The sequence below is a fragment of the Poecilia latipinna genome, unplaced genomic scaffold (genome assembly GCF_001443285.1).
Source record: "Poecilia latipinna isolate Pla-1442-1.1 unplaced genomic scaffold, P_latipinna-1.0 Scaffold141, whole genome shotgun sequence".
Lineage (NCBI taxonomy): Eukaryota > Metazoa > Chordata > Actinopteri > Cyprinodontiformes > Poeciliidae > Poecilia > Poecilia latipinna.
Genome location: NW_015112757.1, coordinates 750,253 through 777,284, shown reverse-complemented (window position 1 = coordinate 777,284; position 27,032 = coordinate 750,253). Strand labels below are relative to the sequence as shown.

General features: G+C 39.6%; 1 protein-coding gene across 1 annotated transcript; it reads right to left on the bottom strand.

Moving 5' to 3' along the window:
* Positions 1-1,118: 1,118 nt before the first annotated feature.
* Positions 1,119-27,007, bottom strand: dnah3 (dynein axonemal heavy chain 3). Its single transcript, XM_015029031.1, has 62 exons — positions 26,892-27,007; positions 26,671-26,709; positions 25,968-26,069; positions 25,673-25,884; positions 25,404-25,578; positions 25,116-25,311; positions 24,385-24,580; positions 23,933-24,058; positions 22,933-23,119; positions 22,574-22,753; positions 22,332-22,462; positions 22,146-22,251; positions 21,620-21,798; positions 21,359-21,543; positions 21,026-21,149; positions 20,444-20,597; positions 20,185-20,329; positions 19,833-20,044; positions 19,594-19,685; positions 19,390-19,504; positions 19,064-19,180; positions 18,693-18,872; positions 18,481-18,617; positions 18,187-18,388; positions 18,011-18,103; positions 17,247-17,357; positions 17,037-17,151; positions 16,766-16,964; positions 16,516-16,624; positions 16,320-16,433; positions 15,007-15,183; positions 14,834-14,925; positions 14,540-14,759; positions 14,325-14,459; positions 14,123-14,234; positions 13,789-14,030; positions 13,608-13,708; positions 13,312-13,417; positions 13,067-13,196; positions 12,749-12,985; positions 12,557-12,660; positions 12,043-12,337; positions 11,774-11,953; positions 11,567-11,690; positions 11,048-11,204; positions 10,818-10,961; positions 10,061-10,727; positions 9,822-9,987; positions 9,523-9,739; positions 8,976-9,158; positions 8,662-8,860; positions 8,020-8,533; positions 6,305-7,932; positions 5,983-6,208; positions 5,656-5,900; positions 5,406-5,522; positions 4,949-5,106; positions 4,537-4,704; positions 3,536-3,678; positions 3,252-3,456; positions 2,002-2,139; positions 1,119-1,912 (listed from the first exon to the last, which is right to left on the bottom strand). Exons 2-62 carry the CDS (start codon positions 26,686-26,688, stop codon positions 1,559-1,561), a joined length of 12,096 nt encoding a protein of 4,031 aa, XP_014884517.1. The 5' UTR covers positions 26,689-26,709; positions 26,892-27,007; the 3' UTR covers positions 1,119-1,558.
* Positions 27,008-27,032: the final 25 nt, after the last annotated feature.

The following is a 27,032-nucleotide window of genomic DNA, read 5'->3' as shown; positions in this document are numbered from 1 at the left end:
TTCTCTGGGGCTCCAGTCGGACTCCAGACTTCATCAGTTATATTTATACAACAGAGCTACAGATTTAGGCGGATAAAGGAGCATCTGCTAACTCTAGATGTTATAAAGGAGGAAGTAAGTGTATTTTAGTCAATTCAAGTTCTCTTCTAAAGCATATTTAATTAACCAAAGGGCAGCGATCCTGAAGAATAAAACAAACAAATGTAAGGGAAATGATAAAAAAACCCAGAATCTTACATAGATTGAGTTTAAGTTGAGTAAGAAGTAACGCAATAAAACTGAGTCAAACTCATTGTGATTCAAAAGATGGAAAGCAAAAGCGGATTTTCAAGCAGGATTTGAAAGCATCTGATGTTGGAGAGGTCGTGACATGGAAAAGCAGTTTTGGTCTCCCTGGTGCTTTGATTTTGACCTTGGAACAGCCAGGAGCAAGCTCTGTGTAAATCACAGTGATCTAAAGAGGGGCTGTGCGCACTCGGAGAGGTACAAGATGTTAAATTATGCAAAGTTTTAAGACAAAGTAATATAATGCCCTTTGTAAGAGCTCTTAAAAGCTCTTACAAAGTGTCTAAAACAAAGGTATGGCTTCACTTATGCGAGTGATTTGACATGTAAGACAGTAACTTTGATGTCAGCATTGATGTGTTCGTCAAAAGCAAGAGAAGTATCAAAAATATAGGAACCTGAAGGATCAAAAGCGTGGAGGTCACAACCCCCAAACACAAACACAATCACCTCTGTTTTCAGCTAAGTTAAGCTAAGAGAGTTTAGATTATACATTAAATATTAAGCATCCTAGTTTTGAGAAAGATATATTTAAATTTGGTTTGGCGATATATGAAAAATATTCGGAGGTGTTTTTGTTTGCCTTTATTATAATATTTAGCAATTGGGACATTATTCAAATTCTAAATAAAACAATAAATGTATTACTTTATGGCAAAACCATTAAAACAGAATTTTAAAACACCATAGAAGTTCAATGATTTGCCTTTGCTGCCATCTAGTGTCAGACCTGGATAAAGATGTATAGGATACGTTTTTCAAGTGTTGACATGATGGTAAAACTCCAGGTCACACATTTGTCTGATATAGCAGATAAATACTTTGATCAAGTATTATGATTTCAGAGTTACTTTATTATCAAATGTTACATTTTAAACCGCCGTGCGGTGGACTAGCAACCTGTCCAGGACGTGTCGGGCCTCTCACCTGTTAAACGCTCAATACTAGCCAATTTTCTGTTTCTTGTAAGCTAAGCAAAAGTGTAATAGCCTTCTTACAGCTGACTGGCAGTTTGCAGCATCAATTGTGGGAGAGGCATCACAGTGTTACTTTATGCAGCCAACAGCCAGATAAAACTCCAATCCTACTCAGACTTAGTAAACTTCCCCCTTGCTCGTATTTCTTGTGGTTGTAGGAGTTTCGTCTGTGTTACCAACAATTTAAATAAAATAAATAAAAAACCTAGAATATTTCTTGAATTGCAAAAACATGTATTTCATTGGCTTGTGTAACAGCTGACAAGATCAGCAGCTGTTTAAAAACTGGTTGATTGTTAGTCGTCAAGCTGGCAGAGACACGCCACCCCACGGTTAATCCAGTGTTTCTGTGGCTTGTCAGAGGGCAGCTCGATGGATAGGACATAGTTGGTGGAGTGCCCGGTGGTCGACAGCGTACCTCGACGGGCGCTAGTTTTGTAAACAGGGCAGACGTAGATCTTCTCGTGCAGAAATCTGTCCATTTCTCCTGGTTTGAGTTTAATGATGGGCAAACAGTCAAAGAGAATCTTCGGTAGAGACTCCCCAATGACCATGTTCTCCCTGTCCCAGCGCGCTCCTTCCATGAAGAGACCCTTAATGTATGCCCCATCTTCGGGCTTTTGTTCCATATAGGTCTCCTCCTTGGTCACCTGGTATGTGGATGAGAATGTAAATAGAAAATAAGACTGCATTATTATGACTAAAAGTGACTAATTAAAGTTAGAAACCAAATACTTGCCTCAAATTCAAAACCAATATAGTCGATTGGGATGGTGTACTTCCTGGCAAAGTTCTGAGACACTCCAGTTAGAAACGACTGGGTAAAATAAAAACCAGAGATCCAAAAAACTGTAGGTGGGCCCTCATTTATCCAGTCCTGTACAGATCACCATCATAATACGTAAAGGTATTAGAATCTTTACATGAATACTTTTTAAGTATCAGAACTCAAAACAAAGATATGGAAATAAGAAAGCTTTACAGACCATTGCAAAAGTATTCATTCCCTTTGAACTTTTCCACATTTTGTCAAGTTAAAGCTACCAATCCCAATGTATTCTAAAATGAGTTTATATAGTAGGCCATCACTGATTAGTGTATAATTGCAAACTTGAAGGAAGAGGTGAGTATCTGTTCAGTCTTGTAGACCTAAATAAAATCCAGTCAAACCAAACAAGAGCCTTTAGAAGTCACCTTATTGGTAAATTGAGTACACCTGCATGTAACGTAATCGCAAGATAAATTCAGCTGCTATGTGAAGGCTTCAGAAGAAGAAGAATTAATCATAGAAGCATCCAAGAGGCTTGTGGTCACTCTGGAGGAGCTGCAGAAGTCCACAGTACAGCTGGAAGAATTTGTTGACAGAACTATTATCTGTGGTAAGAAGACGGCCATTGTTGAAAGAAAGTTGTAAGATGTCCCAACACCCATATAACAATGGGAGAGGGCTGGAGCTAAATGCATTAGAAGCTTGAGTTAAAAAAAACAAAAAAAAAACAACACGAGTGCAACAATTAGCAATCGCAAATACCTCGAGAGAGAGGAAGGTCACATTTCAGCAGAATGACTAACATCCAGTCAGAGCTACAATGAAATGGTTTTGAGGAAAGTATGTTGACCTAGTTAAAGTCCAGAGTGAGAATTTACGGAAAGATTTGAAAATATAAATCATGTCCATCAAACAATCTGACTGAGCTTCAGATATGTTCCAAAGAAAATGGGCCATTAACTCAGTATCCAGATGAGCAAAGGGCTGCGCTAGTGATTCTTACAAAAACAGGTTCTACAAAGCATATACTTAGTTGGGTGAAATACAAATGCACAGCATACCTTGTAATTATTTGAAAAAATAATATAAATAAATAAATACATCCCAAAGAAGTACACATAGGTTTGTAGTTGTGACATAAAAAAACTTTGTAGAGTTCAAGGGGTATGTATACTTTAGTATGACAACATATACTGGCCTAAACTTGCAATGATTCTTACTTGGAGGAACTGTAGTCTGCTCAGTAGATCAGCCACATAGCTCCCTAGTGGTTTAAGGGAGGGATACGACTTGGCTGCCCACATTCCTGGTACTTTGCCAACCAGCATGCTGTTAAAGACATCCTCAAGCTCAGAGGACATAACAATTTGGCCCTTGAGAGCTTTGCAAATGTTTATCAAACTTTCACGCACCACCTCCGTGAGTCTAAAAGAGAAAACAGCTTAAAATGTAAATTATCACAGCTTTTCTATTGTGACTGCGGCGGGACAGAGGTCAGTCTTACCTGTTAAAGCGGATAATCTCTTGCCTCAACACAGTGTTCATCGACTCTTCATAAACAACTGGATATAATTCCATCACCAAGTGGATGTCAAAGTCTTGTGGTAGCTTTGTCAAAATATCCTCTGAAAGTTCCTCGACTACTTCCTACAACACAAAAGACACAATTACATGAAGCGCGGCCAAACAAGACAACAGAATTTATTGCTGAATCGTACACATTTTTAATAATTTTTAACCTAACTCTTGTATGGAGAAACATACTCTTGCCGAGTCTCATCTACAGAAAAGGCTCCTTAAGGGAATCATTTAACAGTCTTTAAACATTAGAGGGTGTAAATACCTTTCCAGTGGAACATAACTCATTGAGCACTGAAAGTTCAAAACGTATTAGTTAATCCATGAGGCTGATCTGAGGGAGTCAAGACAAAACAACTCCAGTCTAAATCGAGGTCGGCGTGCCAACAACAAAACACCAACTGAAAATGTGACATGATGTATTTCTGGAGAGAGGGGACTGGTAAAAATATGGTGTTAAAAGCAAAAATATTATATTAATATTTTTGACTAAATAATAAAAAGGTTTTTGACATAAAGACAAGAGGTGTTATAAAATAATGAGTTTCAGGCTCAAGTAATTAATTACACAAATTATTTGGTCCTATGAAGTCCAAAATAATTGGTACTTGAGTTATCAGCAGCAATTATTAGATTAACTAACCATAACCTTGTGACGTAACCTCAGTTAAAAATTTTTGAACCGTTCCTTTCGAACCTGTGAAAACATAATCTATTATGCTGCAATCTAGATAAACCATTTCAACACTTTGCTGTTGGATTTTTGTGTCTGCTTTCAACATGCTGATTTTAAAACATTTCTTATTTCGCTGCTTGTTGTCCAAGCCTATCGGATGTTTATTTAGCACATATTTCAATTCCCACAGTTTCTTGAATGACTCCATACAACAGAAACTATGTGATCATATTTAGACACATATTGCAAACCTGTGGTGACTTGCCCCCTCCGCCAGTCTGCCTCGGCAGGGTCAGCAGTATTCCATCCAGGAGCTGATTAGTTTCTTGATTGTCTTTAGTAATGTCCGCATTGCTATGAAGTCCAAACACGCTTGGATCGGTACAAATCGGCAGACTACGAATGTAGTTTACATACGCCTGGAAAAAAGTAAAACATGTGATGTTCTTTCTGATTCGTTACAGATTTAGGTTTTCATTTAGCCTTTTTTTTTTTTTACAAGGAAAATATTTTCCTATGAGAGAAAAATTGGTTAGTTTTTTTCTTACCGTACTGGCCTGCGTTTATTGTGGCCAAAATGAGCAGATAAATAGCATAATACTGGACAACCCACTCTTGCATTAAAATATAAATTAGCAATACATGTGTGAACTCAGGCAGTACCTGATAGGGTCCATGAACTGGGACATAATACTCATCTCCTTCACTCAGATGGTAGCAGTCCTGCTCAATCAGCTCCCAACTGTAGAAGGTGGACAGGAGGGACAGCAGCAGACGTCTGTCTTTGTCATCGGTCACTCTGCCTCCATAGTTACACTCACCTGAAAAAAAAAAAAAGTGACCCCAGTTTTTCTTTAGGAATGGCATGTAATGAGATGCTTTGATAGAAAGAAACATCTTGTAGTTGTGCTTGCAATGAAACAGAGTCCTAGAACGTTTCGACTCTGGTAGCTGGGGCAAATGTGTGTGTGAGTGTGTGTGTGTGTGCCTGAACACAGATACAAGATCCACTTTTCAGATTTTTATTTGTGAAGCTTTCCTAAATCCATCCTTTGTCCATTCGGTTGAGTAAATCTTGAGTAAGATTGTTGATTTTCTAAGAAAACCAATGTGAAATCACCTGTGAGGTATGTGAGCGCCTCCAGTGGAACATCCACGTATTCATCCAAGAACATCTGGATCTGCCTGACGCTGATTCGCAGATCTGACTCGTTAAACTCATAGGGAATATTCCACCCTGAAGATAGGAGAAGACAGAAAAATTAATCTAAACTATCTAGTTTTGAACAAATACTTAAGCTTGGAGAAATTAAAAACAAGAGGAAAAAAAAGCTGTTTCAGCATTTTTTGATTTTTTTTTCTTTTTTTACCAAGGGGCCCGAAGTTTCTCCTCTCCTGAACCAGAGCATGGAAAAAAGTGAGACCGAACAAGAGCTTCTGCCAAATGGCCTGTTTTTTGGAGCTGTAAAAGAAATCAGCGTCCGAAATGGGGTCACTAAGGTAGGAGCGGAGCAAGTTGGCTCTAATTCCTTTAGGAGGCTCATTAGTCATCTTCAATCCATTCTGCAAGATGCTAACTGGGAACTTGTCTGATGGATAGCTAGTTAGCCACAGCCTGTGGGGAATAGAAATAAAAAAAAAAAAGAGTTACAGGGGCCAATTTGAATTCCTATTCCACTTTGAAGAGAGCATTGTACCTAAAGCTTGGGTGTGTGTTATCTGGAATGATGATTTCTTCACAAATCCTCTCCAAAGCGGGCATCCAACTGGTGGCCAGGTGGCAGTTTTGCAGTACCACCCAAGTGCCGTCCACTATGGCTTTGTCAATCATTTTAGCTGCAATGGGACCTTGTCCTTGACCAAGAGAAATGGTCTGGAGCTTGCTACCCCCCATATCCAGGTCATCAGCAAACTTCAACAGTACTACAAAAGCCACCCGACATGTAAGAATTTCTGCATTATCTTATGTATAAATAACAAACTTTGGCCTGCTATTGTGACACTTCAGCGTATTATTACCTGCAGTGGGATCTGATCCAGGTGACAGCACAAAAATGAGAGGAGAGCAGCAGTTTGAGTCTTTGTAGCTCCCTGCCAAGTCGAAGGTGGGTGGTTCGATGTAGGCATGCCCCATATTCAGCTCTATGAAATCCTGCACAGCCGGAACCAGTTTGTCTGGTCTGAAGCACCGGATTACAACCATTCGTTCTAGTCCCATTAAGTTATCCCAGTGGTCAGGCAGCTGTTCATCATGGGGTTTTGCTGAATCATAAAGATTCTTCCATTTGGAGATGCTTTCTCTGACGTGAATGAAAAGATCATTTAGGTTTGGAAGTTTGGAGGCCCTGACAATCTCCGACCAAGATTTGTCGGACAGCCACTCAGAGGCAGGGTTGGGATAAGGGTTATCCAAGGCGACACCACCAGTTAGGAGGAAACGCCACACTTCATCATTAACCTGACCCTTGCCTTGCAGGATGCCTACTGTGAGCAGCAGGGAGAAAAGCAACTTGTCCTTTTCAAAAAGTGAGCGGCAGACGTTGTTGTAGATGCAGAGGGTGAAGTGCTCAATAATATTGTTTATCCTTACAGATACAACATCGCTTTTCGTACTCTCGGATATGGAATACTGGTACAGATTAATGAACCACGTCAAAGAGTACTGGTACATGGGTTCGATGTTGGCCATTTCTGAAATGCAGAAAAACAGAATGGAAGAGTGCTCAGCTACTGGACGGTAGCCCATGCGGGTGTTGTCTATCTCTTTCTCAGTGATGCTGGCGACCTTTTGCTTCTCAGAAATCTCCTCAGAAAGTATTTTGGAGGACGAGAGAATCTTGATGGCTGTCTCATCTTCCAGAATGTTGCCCTTGGAAGAGGAGAGGACTTCCAAGATCTGATCTTCAATTTCTTTTAGCTGCTTACTGTTAGCAGCACTCTCTAAAATAAGCTGGTTCTTTTTTTCCTCCAGCTCTGGTTTCTCCTTTGCCGCCACAAGTCCTAAAAGCTGGTCTTGTAAACCCTGTGGAGTGATCATGAAGTTCAGCAGGCAGACTTTCACAGCTACCTCTGGAAGATAATGAGGGTTTCTCAGCCCAGTGGTCATGTAAAACAAAAATTCTTTAGAATATTCCACAACATTTTCTCCAATTTTCATGTACTCCACCCCTTGTTGTTTGAAGGTCTGCTTCAGCAACACAGGTTCTAGAACTGGATCCAACTCCTCTCCAAGTTGTTCCATGAGGACTGGCTTCCCAAACTGGATGCAGTTCTCCAAGATTCTCACATAGTTTCCATCTGATTGCTTGATGACTGAGAGATTATTAGCCTTCTCCATGTTTTTGACCCACTTGTTGGCCTGACCCTGAGGATCAATCATCAAAGGCCAACGGCGAGAGTTGAACACGATAATACCATTGTCTGTGGAGAAAGAGTCCACAGGTAGTCCAGCAATCTGCCAAGCCCTAATAGCCACCTGGTTACCTAAAGTGCTGGTGAGGGCAAAGTCTTCAGAGCAAGGGATTTTCTTTTCTTGACACAGTTTGTGCCATTGTTCCTGACAGTCTATGCGGTAATCCACTGTAAAAGCCCCAAGGTAGGAAACAGTTCCAGAAGAGAGCAGTATGTCACCTGTTAGACTGATGTATCTGTCAGAGAAAAAAAAAAACAAAGCATGGCAATTATTGCAGCTGGAAATGTGAATAAGAATTCAGTGCATTTATAACTGTATTTACCTTATACCCAGTTGTCTTGCAGCCTCCGTCCACCGATCCTTCTCTCCACCCAGCCCTCCAATCAGTTTCTCTGCCCTAATGAGCTTTTGAGAGCACAATTCAATGTTGTCTTCCAAATCTTTCTTTTTATTAATCATTGCATCCAAATCATCATTGAGGCTCTGTAACCGATCCTCAACCTTTTTCAGTTCAGCCCTTTTCACAGCCAGCATGTCCATCTGTATAGCTAGTTCATTCTCAGCTAGCTTCAGTCTCTCCCTTTTGGGGGCTACAACCTTGATTACGCGCTCATACACCTCCATTGCTCGTACCCATTTACAGAGACCCTCACAAGCAGAGGAGACATTTTTGATTACAGAAGGCTGGAAGTCAGCATGCTCAATGAATTTTTCTCTGATTTTTTTGATGTACAGAGGAGAGATATTGTCCTTGTCGTATGATTTTAGGTTATCCAAAAACTTTAGGTCTGAAAGAAGCTTCTTAGATGGACCCCAGTAGTCCTCAATCATCTTACCTGCAGCATAGTTAGTTATAACAATTAAACTATATACTTATTCATTATAATGAATGCTGTAAAAGTATGAAATTTGTCAGTAGGATGGCTTCATATGAAACATTATTCTTTCTATTATGTAACCACACCTGAGCCACTAGGATCAGGTTTTCTTTCAGGTTTGATGCCCATCATAACACATATGGACTCCATCACCAGTTTTATTGGCCCTGGTGGATTCGACATGGACTTGACAACTGTAATGTCAGCAGGTTTCAAAGTATCCAGGGCTGAAAGGGCAGCCTCCAGTGCAGGCATTGCCACTGCTAGATCTCCCTCACATTCATCCTGGAGGAAAACCAGTAAGCATTAAATTGTATCCATAAACTGGAATGCTTTAGATCAGATTATGGTTACAATATGGTCTTATGAAGCCTTATAAAAATATATATATTGGCTGTACCTTGATAGCTTTAGCTGCAGCTGCTGCTTCATTAGCCACTCTCTCATCAGCAGAAACGATTTCTTTTTTAGCATCAACTTCTACTGTTTCACTTTCTATCTTGACCATCATCTTGTCTGTCTCAGCTGAAGTCTGAATGAGCTGTGGCTGCAAAGCTGTCAACTCTTGCTGCATCACTGAAACCTAATAAGACATAGCATTATAACAGTCCTTGTATGAGTTCCATAAGGCTCTTTTTTAACCAGTCACTTTTTAAAAACTTTGCATAGCAGCCATTTACCAAATGTCAAATGCACATTTTAATGGGCAAATATAAGATATAAGCAGATGGCACACGCACACACGTTTATATGTGTGTGTATATAGTATCTTTCATTTTATTACTTGCTTAAGTGCTATACCATCAACCTGTGTATGAGGACAAATTAAAAATTTGCTACTTGGCAAAATCGGGTCCATTAAACTATTTTCATCATTTGTCAAGTTCCCATTTAAAAGAAATTAATCTTTTATTCTTATTCTTCTTGTCATTGTCACAGTTCATTACCTGAGATGCAGCAAATTCCAACTTCTCAAGACCAACAAGATAGCGGTTCCTTGCGGTGTTCACCTCATCCCTCTTAATCCCCAGCAAATTCTTGAAGGTAAGAATAAGTTCAAGATAGGATGTGGGAGTGACATAGTTGTGTCTTCTTAATCTGGAGAAATAAACCTCAGACATCTCCCTGACACTCGTCTGGAAGGTCTTGCACATCTCTACAACCCTTAGTAATAAGGAAACAACAAATGTCATTTACTAAAATTCTTGTAAATAATTTACTTTTTCATAATTTTGCATCCTCTTACTTCTGTCTGATGTCACTTTCCATCTCCACATCCTCAAGGAAGTGGTGGGCTACCATTTCCAGAGCATCACTCGGCCATCCATGAAACCAGTCAATAGTGCAGCAGTTGATGAGAGAAGGAAACATCCTTAGACGGTTCCTAAAGGCATCTCCAATGGGACTCATGGCTATCAAAACAATAAATCCTCAATTATAACCAGTTGGTCAAATCCGAGTCAAAGCTGACATAAAAGTGCCTACCTAGCACAATGTGAAGGTTGGCCTTTACTCGGTCAATGAAGTAGTTGTACACTGACAATGGAGTTGAATCAAGTTTTTTCCCTTCCATCCGTGCAATACCCTGTGCTTTATCAATAATTTCCGCACGTTCATCGGCTGCAAAAATGTTTGGCACGTCGCCAGTGTTAAGTAACATGTCGACGTCTTCTAGCATGGCTTCATCTTTAATTTGGCTGTCACTGAACAGAAAGACAAGACACTTTCCTTCAATGCCTGCTTTGAGCATTATCCGTTTGAGATCATCACGCCAGTCCGTCATGCTGTAGTTTTTGGTCAACTCAATCTGAAACAGCACATAATCATTGATGAACGTGCCCAGTTTAGACGTGCTCTGGCGGCCAGAGCCACCAATACCAACAAGCAGAAGGTGACCATTGTCTTGTTTCAGAACACGACAAATGCGGGAAATGTGCTCAATGGCAAACTTAAACATCACGAGGGACATGGGTGCCTTGCTGCTGCTGTTGTACTCTTCCAGATATAATTCCATCACTTCTTGCAAAGCTTGCAAATCTGTGATTTCATCATAGGCCCTAGTGTCTGAATCAGGCTTGGCGTAGTCACCAAAAAACAAGCTACGGATGTCTTCATCTGCTACGGTGCCATCTGCGCTTAGATGGCCTAGGAGCTGGGAAAAAATAGAAGATAGGAACATTTAAACAGAAAAGCTGCAGTTGTAACACTGAGATTTTTTTTTGTATAGTGCTCACTGAGTTACTTTGTCCAAATCCATCTTAAAGACGGCAGAGGTTTTGTCTTTGACGATTTCAAAAAACATCTCCTTGTCTGCATTGTCAATAAGTCGGTCATAGAAAACACGGTAGACTTCATGAATCCACAACCGGATAAGTTTATCTCCATCCTGAAAAAAAAAAAAAACGAACAAATTGAATGACACATTAAAAGGAGTGACATAAAAGGTACCCAGGTTATTTTTTCCCCCCTCACCTCCATGTGAGTGGGTGGTGCCAGAAGCACACCTCGTATGACCCTGGAGAAGTCTCGCAGGTTGAAAATGTAATGAGACTTTGATGGGGTTGGGAGAAAGCTGTCAATAGTGGCTTTATAGAGGTTCATGGTGGCCTGAACCATGAGCTTGCCAAGTCTAGGACAGGACAATGCAGTACTTCCTAAATGTATTCACACATCCCTTGAACATTTTCCCATTTAGTGTATGACATTACAACCTCAAACTTCAATATTTTTTTATTTTATTGTATGTGACAGACCATGAGATGTAATGCATAATTGTAAAATGGAAGGAAACTGATATATGGTTTAAAATATTTTGTCCTCAAATAGAGATATAAAAAGTGCAGTATGGCTATGTCAGCACCCTTGATATAATAGTCTAGCACATACAATACCAAATGATATTAAAGTTAAATTAAGTTTGTGGTTGCAATGTGACAATATTTTCAATAATTCACATATTATTTCCAACATCCTCAAATAAAAAAAAGTTACCTGATAAAAGATCCATCAAACCCCTTGCTGAAGTGCCAGTCAGAAATGGAACTGAATATCTTAGTCAGCGTTTCATCATCAAAGCAATCAATTGAGATGATATTCATGTGTCGAGTAAAACGTCCTGCCATTTCAAATATTTTGTTACCAACTCTTCTGACTGATGGATGTCCCAACACGCAACAAGTAACTTTCATCTCAACATACCTGTAATGTCGCTCTTTCCACCACCAGGAGGCCCCATTGCAGACATGAACAGCACATCCACTATGTGCAGAGTGGAGGTGTCTTTCTTGTCATACCAGTGGTGGTGATCAATCCATTGTCTCAAAAGCTCAATGGGAGGCTGAGCACCATACTTTTCCTTAGCTGGCATATTTAGGTCATCTTTGGAGAGGAGGGGAAAAACAATCGCTATTTCTAATTTATCCCACAATTTAACAACACAGATGTTTTACATGGGCTAGCATACTTACCAACAAAAACTATAGACTTCTTTCCCATGGGAGGTCCAAACACTCCCTTCCTCCTTCTGTCCAGCTTTGCCATGATGATGTCCTGGGTCTGGTTAGCTGAGGTCCTGGCTGAGAAGTTTATGCAGTTGGGCGTGTACTTCTCCTTTGGTAACTTCACTAGAAAGCTTTTGTTGATGGCAGATTTGCCAGTGCCCGTGGGACCCACAAACAGCATGGGGATTTCATGTGACAGGTAAGTGTGGAGGAAAAATGTCTGACGTGCCGTCTCTACTGTAGGGATGATCAGGTCTGACACCTGGTGATGAAAAAAAAAACAATGTTGTATGAGAGCATGGCTCTCATACAACATACTCAATACTTGTAATCTGCTTGACACAATAATACACTTATTATTCACAGTTTAATTTCTGAAAAAAGGAGGTTATTTCACTTTCACGCTGAAAGACGGAAACTAGAAAAGAAAGATCTCACAGTTGGAGCAGGCAAGGAACAGTATACACATGGGGATGCTGACTTTGATTCCAGCTGGGATAATACTCTCTTCTTTAGTGATTGCTTCAGTCCAGGCGTTCCACTGTCCATATCCATCCTTGTGGAAGTAGTAGTCATAGACAGTTCCTGCAAAACAATAGTATGGTGTTGACATGAAAATCGCAGGAGTTTGGCTGATATTTATATGCTAAATTTATGCTTGATATGTGGTGACCTCGCTCCGGGAAGATGTTGTGCTTTTTAAGTTTGATGCTTTTGGGACGAGGGTGCTCAGTGTCAATGCCCAGCAGCATGTTGCGAAAGAAGAAGTCAAACTTCTTTCGACTCTCTCCAGTGATGGTACCTCCCACAGTCCAAACAAGGGCAAAAAGGAACAGACCCTGCAGCCACATGGTTATCTGCTCACTGGTCATGGGGTGTGCACTGTCGGGTCCTAATGCAATTAGCTCATCTGATAAATAGATATATCGAAATAAACAAGTTGGCCAGTTAAACAATCATCATTATGCTACTAAACTGTGTTCTTACTAACCCATCAGACAAGTGTACAGCTTCATTAGACTGAAGGCCAAGTGAATCTGAGATGTCTGCACCATAAAGTAACACTCCTTCTCCATGAAGTCCAAACATGGCTGAACTAACCAGTCAAACAGATCTGTGATCTATGAAGCAAAATATTGAATGAGAAGAGGCAATATATGTTTTAAGTCTTCAGAAAGGCAGCGACTATTCAGGACTTTAGGAAATAAAGAAAATACACAGCATCTGTTTTCTAACCAGCACTATGTGTTCATCTTCCAGGCTTTTAGGCAATGTTTTCAAGTAGGAATCTCGTAGGGGAGTCCATCCAAGCTGCTGAGGCTCCATGTAGATCATACCACACCTGCCGATGAAAAGTTACAGAAACAAAAAAAAAAATAATTACACTAATAATTTAACCTGTGTTGTGGAAGTTCTTATGTCATAGCACCAAAAGCTGCTGTAGATAGAAAAGACAGTTCTTTTTTTTTGCAAATATAATCAGAAATATAATCTTATTTCTGCTTACAAATAAGATCACTGCAGCTGCTTACCGACTGACTGTTGCTGGAGAAGCTTGCTCCAGGTCTGCAGGCTCAAAGATTAGACTCATCTTGGCACTCATCTGAATGATCTCACCACTCATCAAACAAAGCTGTTGAAGGGCAGAGTGAACGGTCCTTCTTAAAACTCTCAGAGGATTGGTACTAGATGAAAGTTCATGAAGTACAGTACCTTCTTGTTGTCATCCAGCACAGTATTCATGTTCTCAATCCAGACTGCATCGATTGGACCATCAAAGATGATCCATTGACGATCTTCTAAGGGGCAAATTGACTGATTCCTGAAGGTGGTGGCCAGGACACCATCAGACCACTCATGGCTGACTGGATCAAAGCAACCATATAGTTGACCCATTGTGATAGCTTTGGGGTTGATAATGCAGTAGCTTACTGCAAACTCCTCCATCTCCTCGGCTAAATGAGGATGATTTGAAACCATAAAAATCAGAGCATTTATAACTGACCACAAAAAAAAGCAGTGGTACATTTTAAATTCTTATAGCAACCTTCACAGAGGTCTCCAAGGGCAGCAGCAAGAACTTTATAAGCAGAGGTCTTCCCTCCAAGAGGTTCTCCTACTATCATAAAGCCGTGGCGTACCAACATCATCTCATAAATCTAAACAAAAACAGATTAACTACATTAATATATATATATATATTTTTTTTTTTTTTTTTTTTTTAAATACTATTATCAGAGCCTCGATACCTGGATGATTTTGCCAATGAACCAAGGCACAGACTGGAGGTTAAGCTTTGCAACATTGTCGTCAAGTGCCTTGAAAAGGAGATCATAATCTGGTTTTGGGAGGACAACTCCAGGAAACAAATCTGAGATGATGCCCTGTAGCCACCAGCACAACAACATTGCTGAGAACAAACTCACGGATGACCAGTGTGTAGAAATGGCATGAAGTCATGTACCTGAAACAGCGGCACGTCCTGTGCCAAAAACTTAGCCATGTTGACATCCATCAGCGCCCTGAGTAAAAGCACACTCTCATTCTCTTCTGGGTATTTCAGCTTTAGGTTTCCTGCCGCAGTCAGGACAGACTTCACAGCTCGCATACCGTAGTCGTAGTGGTACTGCGAAGACAGCTGCTCGGAGCACAGCCGGTAGGTGGCCACAATCTTCTGTGCAAGACTGCCGGTGAAATTTGAATTAACAGTTTATATTAAAATCAACTCATAATGCATTTACTAAGTTTTGTATTATACCTGCGAGAATCAATGAACCCCATTGAGTAGAGTGAGATCTCTCCAATGAGAGCATAGTCTGGCACCATCATAGCAACTGTACGAAAAAGAGCCTGCAAGACAAAATAGGCAAGTGGACAATTAGAGTTCTTTACAAATGTGCATCAACTTGAAAAGTTTGACCTGATAAGTACCTTTAGGTTGTCAGGGAGCTCAGCCCTGCCGGCATAACCAGGATTCATGGTAATGAAGACAGAACAGGTTGGATTGAGGGACAGCTCTGTCCCCTCGAACACGAACCTCTTCAAATGCTTAGCAATAGCCTGTTGTATGCAGAGCACCTGCTGGGCCACCACAGACAGGACCTCCACCTATGACACCAACATATGTTGTCATTGAGATAATTCTTAAGAGATAAATGCAAGCTCCTTTTAGTACTTAAGTCTGTATGTGTTGCTGTAAAAAGAGCCATAAACGACAACAAGCTGAAAACCCTTCTTTACATTTTCCTGTATGAACCAAGCAAATTTTAGTTTGTCTACAGACTAATTAAAAAAAATGTTGCTGAGACCCAACCCATGTGTAAGTTCCTGGAGACAACATGACTATCTGTTATATCTCCAGAAAACCTTTATTAAACCTATTCCCTGAGTGTCCGCTGGAATTGTTTGCAGCCTCTTCAGGGGAGCTTGTGTCACACTTCCCCCTGTTTCTTTGTTTTTAATTTAAACATATTTTGATTTTAAATCTTATCTTAAAATATTGAGAGTATATCTATGAATATTGTAGTATATTTCTTTTAATATATACCCTAAGCATCTCAGCTGGAAAATTTGTTTCAAATAAAACAAAAACAAATAATCTGGTGACCTTCCCAATTGACTGTAGCAGAAAGCCACCAGCTCCCCCATTTAAAAATATATTAGATAGATGAGATAATGTATGCAATATATTAAAGTTTACATCCTGAAAGTGCCTGCAAAAGGATTACACAATGAATTTTTAAATAAATTACTAGCTGTGTAGTTATAGGTGAGTTTTTTTTTTTTAAAGCACATTCGTTAAAAAAATACTACAGTGATAAGTGATGCCAATGCATCCAAAAATACACAGAGTGATTTCAAACAATTACAAAAGATAATCATCAAATAGAACCACTAGCCCCTAATTGTAAAAGGTTTTAGCACTTGGACAATTCCTTTTCAGGAAGTGAAGCCGGTGTGTGCTTCATCTGACAGGCTGTCAAGGAAGACACACTTTATTTATTATGACTGCGATTGAGCTATTGTGCAAAAAACAAATATTACACTCTCTGTATGAAAAGGTGCTGGATAAATTCCTCCTCTGTAATTAATCCATATGAATAAGTTGGATCATTTAGCTTTTAGTCATTTTAAAACCCCTCTGGCAAAGTTTTAAAAAGACTGAAAGCAAACCTAGTGTTTGGTTCATTATGATAAACTGACATGCATCCACAATTCACCAAACTAATACAACCTGAACTCACCTCAATGCGATTAAACTCGTCAAAGCAGGCCCAGGCTCCAGACTGAGCGAGTCCTTTGAAGAATTTACTCATAGCTTTATAGTCTAGACCATCAGAGCAGTTGAACACCACACACTAAAAAAAGTTATGTATTTGGCATCAATATTGGGTTTCATAGAAAGTGGATAACAACTGAAATGTTCTGATTACTGTATACCTGTTTGGCCAAAGCTTTTGCAAGATCCTTCGTAGTTTCAGTCTTGCCAGTTCCTGCAGGGCCTTCAGGAGCTCCACCTAAATTCAGCTTCAAAGCACCCATAAGTGTCCTGAACAATGTAATTGGACAAATGTATATTTCTTAATAAAAACACTCCGATTCAACGTAGATGTTGCAATCTGTAACGCACAGCACTGTGCCTTTCTTTATGTTTAATTTAGAGACCAGACTTTGACTCCGCAAAAGTTACCTGTAGCAGCGATCAGTTAGAGGCGTGATGACCAGACGAGGAGAGTTCCCCAAATATTCATAGCCGTATTTCAGGCAGGTGGTAATCATGCGGAGCATCACTTCATCTTCTTCCCAGAAGTAGCGCAGTTGAGAAATCCATGAAAAGTCATTCAAGGAGGATATACGATCTTCTGCCAGTTTAGCGACAACATCCCGAGCTGCAAAAAAGATAAAAACAAATTTATTTAATGCAAAAAGAACATACTTGGTCACTTGAATTTAGAAATTACCATGAACGTCAATGACAGTCAGAGCGCCAAGGGTCATTCGAGCTCCTCCTGGCAGCTTTCCTCGCACTAGCTCCACAATGTCAGCAATCTGACCATTGCACTTCTCCACATAAGCCTTTGAAATACATAATCTCAAGATGTGGGACATGCTCACAATAACTGCGTACAGCTTTTCTGGAAAAGATCAGGATAAATGATTTGATAACCTACCGGCAGACTATTAGCTTGGATGGCCTCGCATACTTCGCTGGTCCAAAAGATGGACGAGGCACAGATGATAACTTGGCCAGGCCAACTCAAAACCCACTTCTTACGGGGCATCTGCGGGATAAGAAAAGGGGAAACATTTAATAAAGTTAATTTAATCCAAACTAATGATTTATTTAAACTATAATTCCTTGCTTTTACAAACAATATGTTTAAAAATTAGTTCAAATGCAATAAACAACTCATTTTTGATTAGAGTATTCATTAAAACTTGAATTTGTTTCGTAGTGAAGCACATACACTTTGGATGTGACCTTTGACCTACAGAATTGTCTGTCTTCCAGGTCAATTCGAATGGCCTCATAGAATCATAGCTTTAATCAGGGCAAACACTCCATGCAGGTGCTTTTCTCTAAAGCCACATCCGATCGTTCTGTAAACTCTCTCTACTGCTCTACCCAGGAAGTTAATGCTTCTGCTCAGCTCGAATTTCAATGTCTTATCAGAAATTGAGCTGTGGAGGTAACATGTTCGGGAGACAAACCCAGATCTTCCTCTCTCTAGAAACACTATCCAGCTCATTCACATTGAATCTCAAAGCATTACCAGACTAGGAAGGAATAGCACTTGCTGCAAGTCTGTCCTGGAGTCTCCTCCCAGTGAAGCATGCTTATAAGCCCTCCAAAGCATGGCACTCAGCTCTTACTTTACCAAGACACAACACGGCTTGAATTAAACATGCAAGACAAGGTAATATTCACAGATACCTCTGCATACTGAATCATTCCTTCATAGATGACATGTCGAACGCTCTTTAGCATAAGACTCTCCACCTCCAGCAGCCACTTCTCCACCATACCCTAAAGAGCAACAGCAACACGGCCCAACATAAACGAATCCGCCATATTGTTTTCTGTGAGAAATGTAAAGAAAAGTTCAAAACCTTTGCGTGGGCCGGATAAATGTTGTTTGTGAAGGGCACAGACTCCTTCTCAGAGCTGATCATGCCAGTAATCACCAGGTCCTTAGTAAACTCTAGTTTTGCTATGCCCTCAAAGCACTTCTTCAGGTGGGGTTGTACACGCAGAGGATCTTTGGTTTGTGACAGAATTTCTAGCAGCTCATCGTTTGAGAGAAAGAAGAATCTGAAACAACACAGAGAATGACACTGTGGACATTTCTTTCTGAAGGTGGTAGCTGTGAAACAGAGAAAGAAGCAACCGTTGGGAACCAAAACCTTGGGAAAAACAGCCTCTTCATTTCCAAGTAAGCGTTGAGGCCTTTCTGAATATCGTCCAGATAGTCATTGGACTGCTGCAGCCGCTCCAGCATGTTGGGCTGGCCTGTTGCCACTAGCACATGTGTGTCTTTAATCTGATCAGATGCAAGTGAGCACAAGATTACCGGAGCAAGTTAGAAATGATGGGCCTTGCTATGCATATCTCTTACAGCCTCGGCAAGTATGTCCTTCCAGTATCTGTCCACGATCGCAAATTTGCGGCCTTCCTCGGGCATTTGGGCGATGATGTCCTCCGAGCTGAAGATGGGTTCCAGATAGAGCCACGTGACCTGACATTTCAACATGGCATCCAGAATGTCCTGCATACTTAGTAGCTTGTCCTCCCATGCCTATAACAAAGGAAGTATCTGTGAGAGAAGGGTAATTAAAACGAAACAAATCCATACATCCTTAACGTTAGCAATTGGTCAATATCTTGATTCACAGACCTGTATGCCACCTGAAGCACAACATCTGATCTCGCCAAGGATACAGTTTTACAAAACTGATTACCTGTAATCAAGCTGTTCCCATATCTTACCTTACATTCAGCTTCTATCGGCCTAATAAATGGTGAGCCTCGCATGGTTTGTGTCTTAATGATGTGGTCATCAAGGAGGACTTGGATATCATCTACAGCTGACACAATTTTAGTATCCTACAATAAGATATAAAACTGTCTGAGTAAAGGTTAATAAATGAAAGAGTAATTTCATAGAACTTGATTGTAATGCTGTTCACAAACACTTCAGATCTAATCATTCACAAAATACATGTATTTTTGTTTTAACTGCTGCATAATACACAACACAGAAAAAGATTGAACTTGTCAATAAAGCCATATCTGTGTGTTTTAGGCTCTCTTACAGTATCTCTGTAAGCAGAGAATGAGAAATGCAGGTTAGCCCATTCTTTTTTCATCTTGTCCATTGATTTCTCCAGAGAGTACTCTTTACTGGCTGTTCCTCCAATCTCCTCCAAGCTTATTGAAGTTAAAGAGATAAAAGAAAAAAAAAAAGTCAACAGACCGTTTGCCAAACTCATAAGTCGTTTGATGTGCAATGTTCATACTCTTTGGAAAACTGGGAAAGCCCGAGGTCCAGCATGCTCAACAGCGTGTTGTTCTCCTCTGGATTGACTTCGAAGCCCACAATGGTGCTAATCTACAGTCAGACACAAGGAGTCGTGAATCATTCCCATCTACTTTGCTGATCATTTCAATGCAAGACACTCCCAGATCCTGACACTGAAACGACAATTCTGACCGAGTCAGCTTGCCTGATGATGCTAATGAAGTTTAAGGCACCAACCTTCTCCCAGTGGCGACTCTTAAGACCAGGGTTACAGATGGTCGTCAGGACAGGCACGTGCTGCTTGAAGCGGTCTATCCTGTTTTTGAAGGTATTAGCAACAGAAGAAGGCCCGTGAAGACTAGAAAATGCCTTTATCAGCTTATGCATTGTCCTCCACATGGTGTCAAGCTCATCGGAGATTTTCTCAGCATCCAAGCCCTGGAAAGGACCTATAGTGAAAATCAGAACAGATGAACGACAATATGAGAAAATCTTTTTTGTAACTTAAGCAAATGAGAGCACTTAGAATATGCTCGCTGTGGAGAAAAAAAAAATTATGGGTGTCATTTGCTTTGTGTAAGTTGCCTACCATTCAGCCACACTTCTGACTTGCTCTCAAAGTTGAAGGCTGTGTTCCATAGATGTTCGTAAGGCTGTTTATCTGCTATAAGTGTCTGGAGCAACGGAAATTCGCTCTGGTCCCTCTCAAGCAAAGACTGCTCCTTATTGATGTCCTATTTGAATAAAAACAAAAAAATAATCTCTATTTTTTTATTTATTTTTTTTAGCTAGACAAATCACAACCATTACTATAATTTTCTTTGCTCGGGAGTAGTGCACTGTCTCACCTCCAGGTCAGTGACAGCTGCCTCCAGGTTGGCTGTGATCTGAGCGAGAGTAGCCACATTCTGCTGCATTTCTTCCATATTCGTCATCTCCTTTTTTCTAAAGGCCAGGATCCCCTTGTTCAACTCCTGCAGCCTCGCATCAAATTCAAACACCCTGAGACATCCAGACAGAGATGATGCAAATTTGAAACATTGTACAGCTACAGAAATAATCTCCAAAATACAAACCTTCAAATATGAGTTTTTTTTGCTGTCCACTTGGACAAGCTAAATATCTTCTATGGAAAAGTTTTACAGTAAGACGAGACAAAGATAGAGTTTTTTTTTTTTTTTTTTTTTACAACAAATAGTTGCCTTTGATTAGTAATAAACCTAACACGAATCAACATATTTGGTGTGTATTGATCATTTTGATTATAGCATTGCTGGTTGTGGAGGTGGCGCAGGGGAAAAGCACGACCCATGTTGTCGACGTTTTCCTCCATTTTCACTTCCCTGTCTCACAACTGTGTAATAAAGGCCACAAAAATCTTAAAAAATGAAAAAGAACAGTTCTTGCAAAGGATGAATGGGTGGATTAACCTCTCTTGGAGATGTTCTTCTGCCTGTTCTCTCAGGATTTGCAGATGTAATCTGCTATTTTCTAGTTTTGACACAATCCGACGGGGCCAGCAGAACACACAGGTGTTCAGATTCAAGTCAAAAACTAGTGTAGGAGAGACCAAAGAAAAAGGAACAATGACAAAAATGTACAAAAAGAAAAAACTTGTTTCATTTTGCAATACATTTGTTAAGAATTTAGTCAAGTATTATCTCGGGAACAAAGAAAATTCAGAGAACAGTTGATATCCCGGGTAAACAATTCACATTTGTGTATGCTATATGCTATTTCATTAATTTAATAATACCATATACCTGACTGAGTAGCATAGTCCATGAGGAAGCTGAGACGTTCACATGCATCTTCAATCTCCTCTATTATTTTGTGAATGGTGTAATCCTGGCTAGTTTGGACGTACTGGATGAGGGTCACTAACTCTTCTGTATTCTTGGGGCTGGTTTTGGCAATATTTGTAATCTCCTCGTACTTTTTACAGATGCTAAGAAAAGAGAAAAAATCAAGGGTCATTTATCCTCAAATTTCCTCAAATTTCAGCTCTCAATTTTTGCTCCTACTCTATGTTGAGCCTCCGGTTCTCATCCATTTCAAATGTAACAATCCTGGCAATCAGTTTGTTTGCGCAGTCACACAGGTAATCGTTCAGGTCCCTGGCATTCAAGCAGAACATGGACAGCGGCACTGCGATGCGGAGTGAAGCTATCTCCATCCACATACACATGATGCTGTCAATTTTCTGAGGATTCAAACAACAGGAGTTGTCTTTAAAAAAACAAGTAGTATCGTGACAAACTAACAATGCCATGTTTCAGATCAAACAAACTTCCTATAAGACAAAGATAACTTCAGTAAATTAAATTGACTTAAATCCATTTGATCACACACATACATTATCTATCTATCTATCTATCTATCTATCTATCTATCTATCTATCTATCTATCTATCTATCTATCTATCTATATAGATATATAGATATAGATATATAGATAATATTTTGTAATATTTTTCACATCATAGAGAATTATAAAAGAAAAAAACAAGAAAAGAAGCTGGAAATAGTGCAGGTTTCAGACTGAATTACCTTGGCAGAATCTTGTAAGGAGTGTGTCCCTGAGAGAAATTCAGAAATCTCCTCATCTGATGTATTGTCAAGAAGATTCCTGTATTTTTCATATAAATCCAGGTACCTAAAGAATAAAACACAATGTTGACAACTTCCATACTCTTCATACCAAGCGAATTTTAAAATCTGGTCATGTGTCATTACCTTTTTGGACCGACTGTGTTCTTCTGGAAAGCTTCTTCGACTTGGGAAAGTATGTCTGTGACCAATGACTCATCAGGTTTGACAGTGCGTAGATACTGTCTGTCAATATCAGAAAACAGCTTACATTCCAGCTGGTCAAAAAAACACAATACGTAGTATTAATGTATTTTATACAATCTCACAGAGAAGCTGAAAAACGCAAAAACAGTAGAGACATGTACAAATCAATTTAAAGTTTTTACTGTTAACAGATCCTCTGCACTTCTGATGATCTGCATAAAGGCTTCACGAATAACTTCCCAACATTCCTGGAAGCTGGGAGAAAACTCAATCTCAGAATTTTTCACTTGTAGTTTAACCAGCAAAATTTGAGCATGAACAAATATCAGCACATCAAAATCTCCACTGAAGTCATTCCCCTCCTGGGAAGAAAAAAAGAAGAAGAAAAAAAAAAATAAATCAGGAAATGCTCTACAGGAGTAATAGCTCTGAAAACTCTCATGTTAACTAACAATTCTAAAAGAAAGCAGCATGTTTGCAAATTTTATTTTGAAATTTCAAGCATTATGTCCAAAAAAAAAAAAACTCAAAAAGTCCACACCTTGTGTCTCAAGAAAAACTGTAGCAGATCCTGCAATGAGTCTATGACCAGGCTTCGAAGCTGCAGCGACATGAGTGCAGCCACGCAGTGGAAGAACTCTGCAACAAGGATCGGCTCATTCTCGGGTAAAAGGTCCACCCACATGTGCTCATGCACAACAAAGAGTGACACACAATATGGCAGCCACCTTAAAGAAAGAAGACACCTCTGTTAAAGTCTAAATAGAACAATCTTGATCTCAGTTATCAAAACATATTTTAGTGTCCAGTAACATTCCTTTATTTAATGCATCAGGGAATATTTCTAAAGAGATTTATTTTCACCTCAACATAATCTGCCATCAACATCACTAATCCAAATCTGAACAGTGTTCATTGATGGCTGTGTTTGTTGAAGGAATACATACTCAAGACAAAAGAAAACGGAAATGATAAATATTATTTATGAAGAAAGTTTGTCTGCAACTTCACTTTCTTAATATTTTGCATCAAATAACCAAAACACCTTAGTATTTTCCTTAAACTGACCTTAAGTTTTATTCAAACTTTAGTTTTCTCCTTTTATTATTTTTAAAATTTTAGGCGTAAAAACTAATCTACATCAAACAACCTACCTGTTGTTACTTCACCATACTCCTTTTCAGACTCACCGAACACTTGGTGTATTTACATGTATTTGAGTATATATATTTCGTAATTAGGTATTGTATTTACACTTAAAGTCCTAAAAGTCCTAAAAAATAATGGTTTGATACTGATTAAGCAACATTCTTGCCGATTTTCTGGAAATAACTGTCTTACAGTTAAAGACACAAATAAATTTGCAATGACACTGTTTAATTCAGCGAAAAGCAGTCTGACATGTGTCTGACAAAGTGGACAAGACGGGAACATCAGGCTTCATGTTAGGTTGGGTTCCCTTGCAGAAGCTAGCAATCCAACTAAGCTGATTAACTCTGGACAGGAGAGGAAGAACAATTTATCCGACAGGAAGTACTCACCCTTCATCCAGTTCCTGTCTGGTGGCTTCGCACTGTTCCTGAATAAAGATGACAAACTCAGATGGCGAAAGAGGGAATGTGGTGGAGCACAGGTCTGTCGTTTTCACAAATCTCAAGGATGAATAGCTGAAATAAGAAATGTGAAATGCATCAACAGTGGAAGAGTGAAGAAAATAGTAAAAAATTACATTACAGATAGAATTATTTTTGTTTGCTTTTTTCACATCATTGAAATTTACAAGATAACAATAAATCAAGTTTCTGATCATAAGAAATGTTCACAATAAATGATAAATGATATAGATAAATGGGCACCATTTATTATGATTCACATGCCACTTTTACAAGTTGCAGCTGCAAGTCGAAGTAAGCACTACACTTACTAAATGTGTATTTTTAATGCTTTAAAGAACATGAACTACTCAAAACAATAATTGAACAGCATGCCTTACCGTTCTATCCAGATTTGCTGTAAGAGGCCCATAAAAGGACACACATTAAAAAGATGTTGCATTTGCCACAGTTTGGCTTCCCTGTAGCTAACAGCCCAGGGAACCGGAGGACGAATCACCCTCCTGGGAAAAGGCTTTGGAATGTTGTTTATTGTCAGTCGCTGGCCCTCCGATGGGTCCATTAGAATGTAATCCACTGATGAAAAAGATCAAAGCATTTATTACAATGATTCCAGAAGGTGTTTCATCATTTATTACTGTTAACCTTGTCGGAAAGTGGACAACGTTCTAATAAAGCCAAACATGACCGTTAGGCCATGATTCCAAAAGTAAAGTTTTGCACAAACATTATACTGAGCGTTACTTAAAACAACACAATGACAACAGTAACACCTGGTGGAGGCAGCATCATGCTGTGGACATAATATGTTTTTTTTCTAGAGATGGAAAGGCATTGTGAGTCTGAAGGAAATTAGGAACAGCTCCGCAAACCAGTTTGTGAAGAAAAAAAAAACATACTGCCAAATTAGAATGCACATGCATATTGTTTTTCCCCTTATAAAATATGACTTTGTTTTTCAGGTACGTTCACCGGATTTGTGTCTTGGTTACAGGTGGACAATATTTTGGATGAATTTATCAGCGTTCTCACTTTCTACGGTACAGAAATCTAGAAATTTATCAGCACTACATGCAGTTTTTCTGTCCACTGTAAACACAAACAGTTTTACCTATGCTCTTCCTGAGGTTGAAGTAATAACCTTCTTCAACCTCCTCTGTTAAGTTATTTCTCAGGGTTCGGATGGGTTTTTTCACACCCTCCTCTGGCTCAGGAGGCAGCATATTCTTAATGTTGACCATCGACTGCTTTGGGTAGGGGGCCAACATGTAAAAGGGGATGCCTCTTTTGACGTAGTATGTATACCTCTATGTGAGAAAAGTTAAAATTGCCAATGAGTTCAAATCAAACACAGGAGGATGATCTCTCGAAGTCTGTGAATTAATTCACTGCTTCTTACCTCCAGGTCTGTCTCACTGTATTCATTCTGAGCATTCTGAGTTTCCTCCAGCTTGTGCATGATGACAAGCTGCTCAGAAGGACTCATTGGCGGGCTTCTGCATATTCTTGTCTTTCTTCTCTTGGATTTTGTCTGAGTGGGGCTAGGTGGGCTAAGTGGGCTGCGCGGTGGCCTCCTGTGAAAATCAGAATCACGCATGACGTTCTTCAAGTTAAAGAATACGGCACGCATGAAACTTCTTTTGCAACATGTGTGGAGTGTGCTATTACACTCTCTTTGGTCCAGTTGCCGTTGCCGAGGACTTGCGTGATGGACGATGTCTGGTGAGGTTTTCTATCTTCAAGTCCTGCGCCTTGGGGCTGTAGTTGTTTCCGATAGACTCGCTGGGAGCTCGGTGGTGCCGTTGTTCTTTAAATGGAACAGACACGCGGCATGTATTGGTCTGAATGATGGGTGGGTAGTTACTATGTCTTTGTACCACCTGATAGAGTGAAACGACAGGAGTTCAAGAAACATAAAAAAACTGAACTTGCTAACAAGTAAAACGGTGTTTGACAGTCTTACTTGATATAGGTCTGATGGATTGGCAGCACACTTTTCAGGCAGGGGAGGGGGGAAAGGGTGGTCTATAGCCTGACCCAAATTATAGAGGGAGTCATCTTCCATCTGTGGGGATCAGGAAAGGAAGGGAAACATTTTTATGTTCATGTTAACCATAGTCTCCAAATGTGAATTACAAACAACTGTAGGATTTAAATAAAGTGTCTTGCAGAAGCGTTCACACCCCTTGAACATTTTCACATGTTATTACATTAAAATGATAATATTGAATGTATTTTATTGAGATCTTAAGTGATAGATGAACAAATAATTATGAAGTGATCAGAAAACAAGGTTTACAAGATCTTTTAAAAATAAAAATCAAATAAGTATGGTGTGCACCTGTACTTAACTCCCTTTTACTTTCTCACATATTTACAGGTTATTTTTTTTTTTTAAAACATGTTGGTGTATTGCATAAAGTAGTCCATAAACACAATACGTTTGAAATTACGGAGTCACAAATGTGAAAGGGTTCAAGAGTTATGAATACAACTTTTGCAAGGCATATTATTTTTCTGCAGCAGTTAAGGTTTAATCCGTAAACTTTAGATAACTATGACAGCAAAAATTGTTTCATTTATTATTTTTCCAAAATTCTGACTGAGAGTGAATTATAATGTGGGAAAAGCTGAACAACTCGTCAGAAAGAGAGTCAAAACCTTACCTCCTGAAGTCGCTCCATAATTGTTCGGCTTCAACAAATCTAATGGGGGAAGAAAATGGACATGTTAGAACAAAATTCCACATGACGTCGGACTTTTTTCTAATCATTAAATAGCTTATTACCAAACACCTGTGTACCTTCTCCCGTGTGCTGCTGGTATGTTTTAAGGTAACAAGCGGTGAAAAATAAAGCTCTACTTAAAAATACATGACTGCACTCACCTGCTAAACATGAAACTATATCAATGTGCTGATATTTTCTCTGCTGAAAACTTTAACCCGGGAAATACCATCAAGTTCCTGTAAACAGAAACACTCGTTGGTTTCAAGCACTGTGGTCTCCGTGGCAACGTCAATTACCGT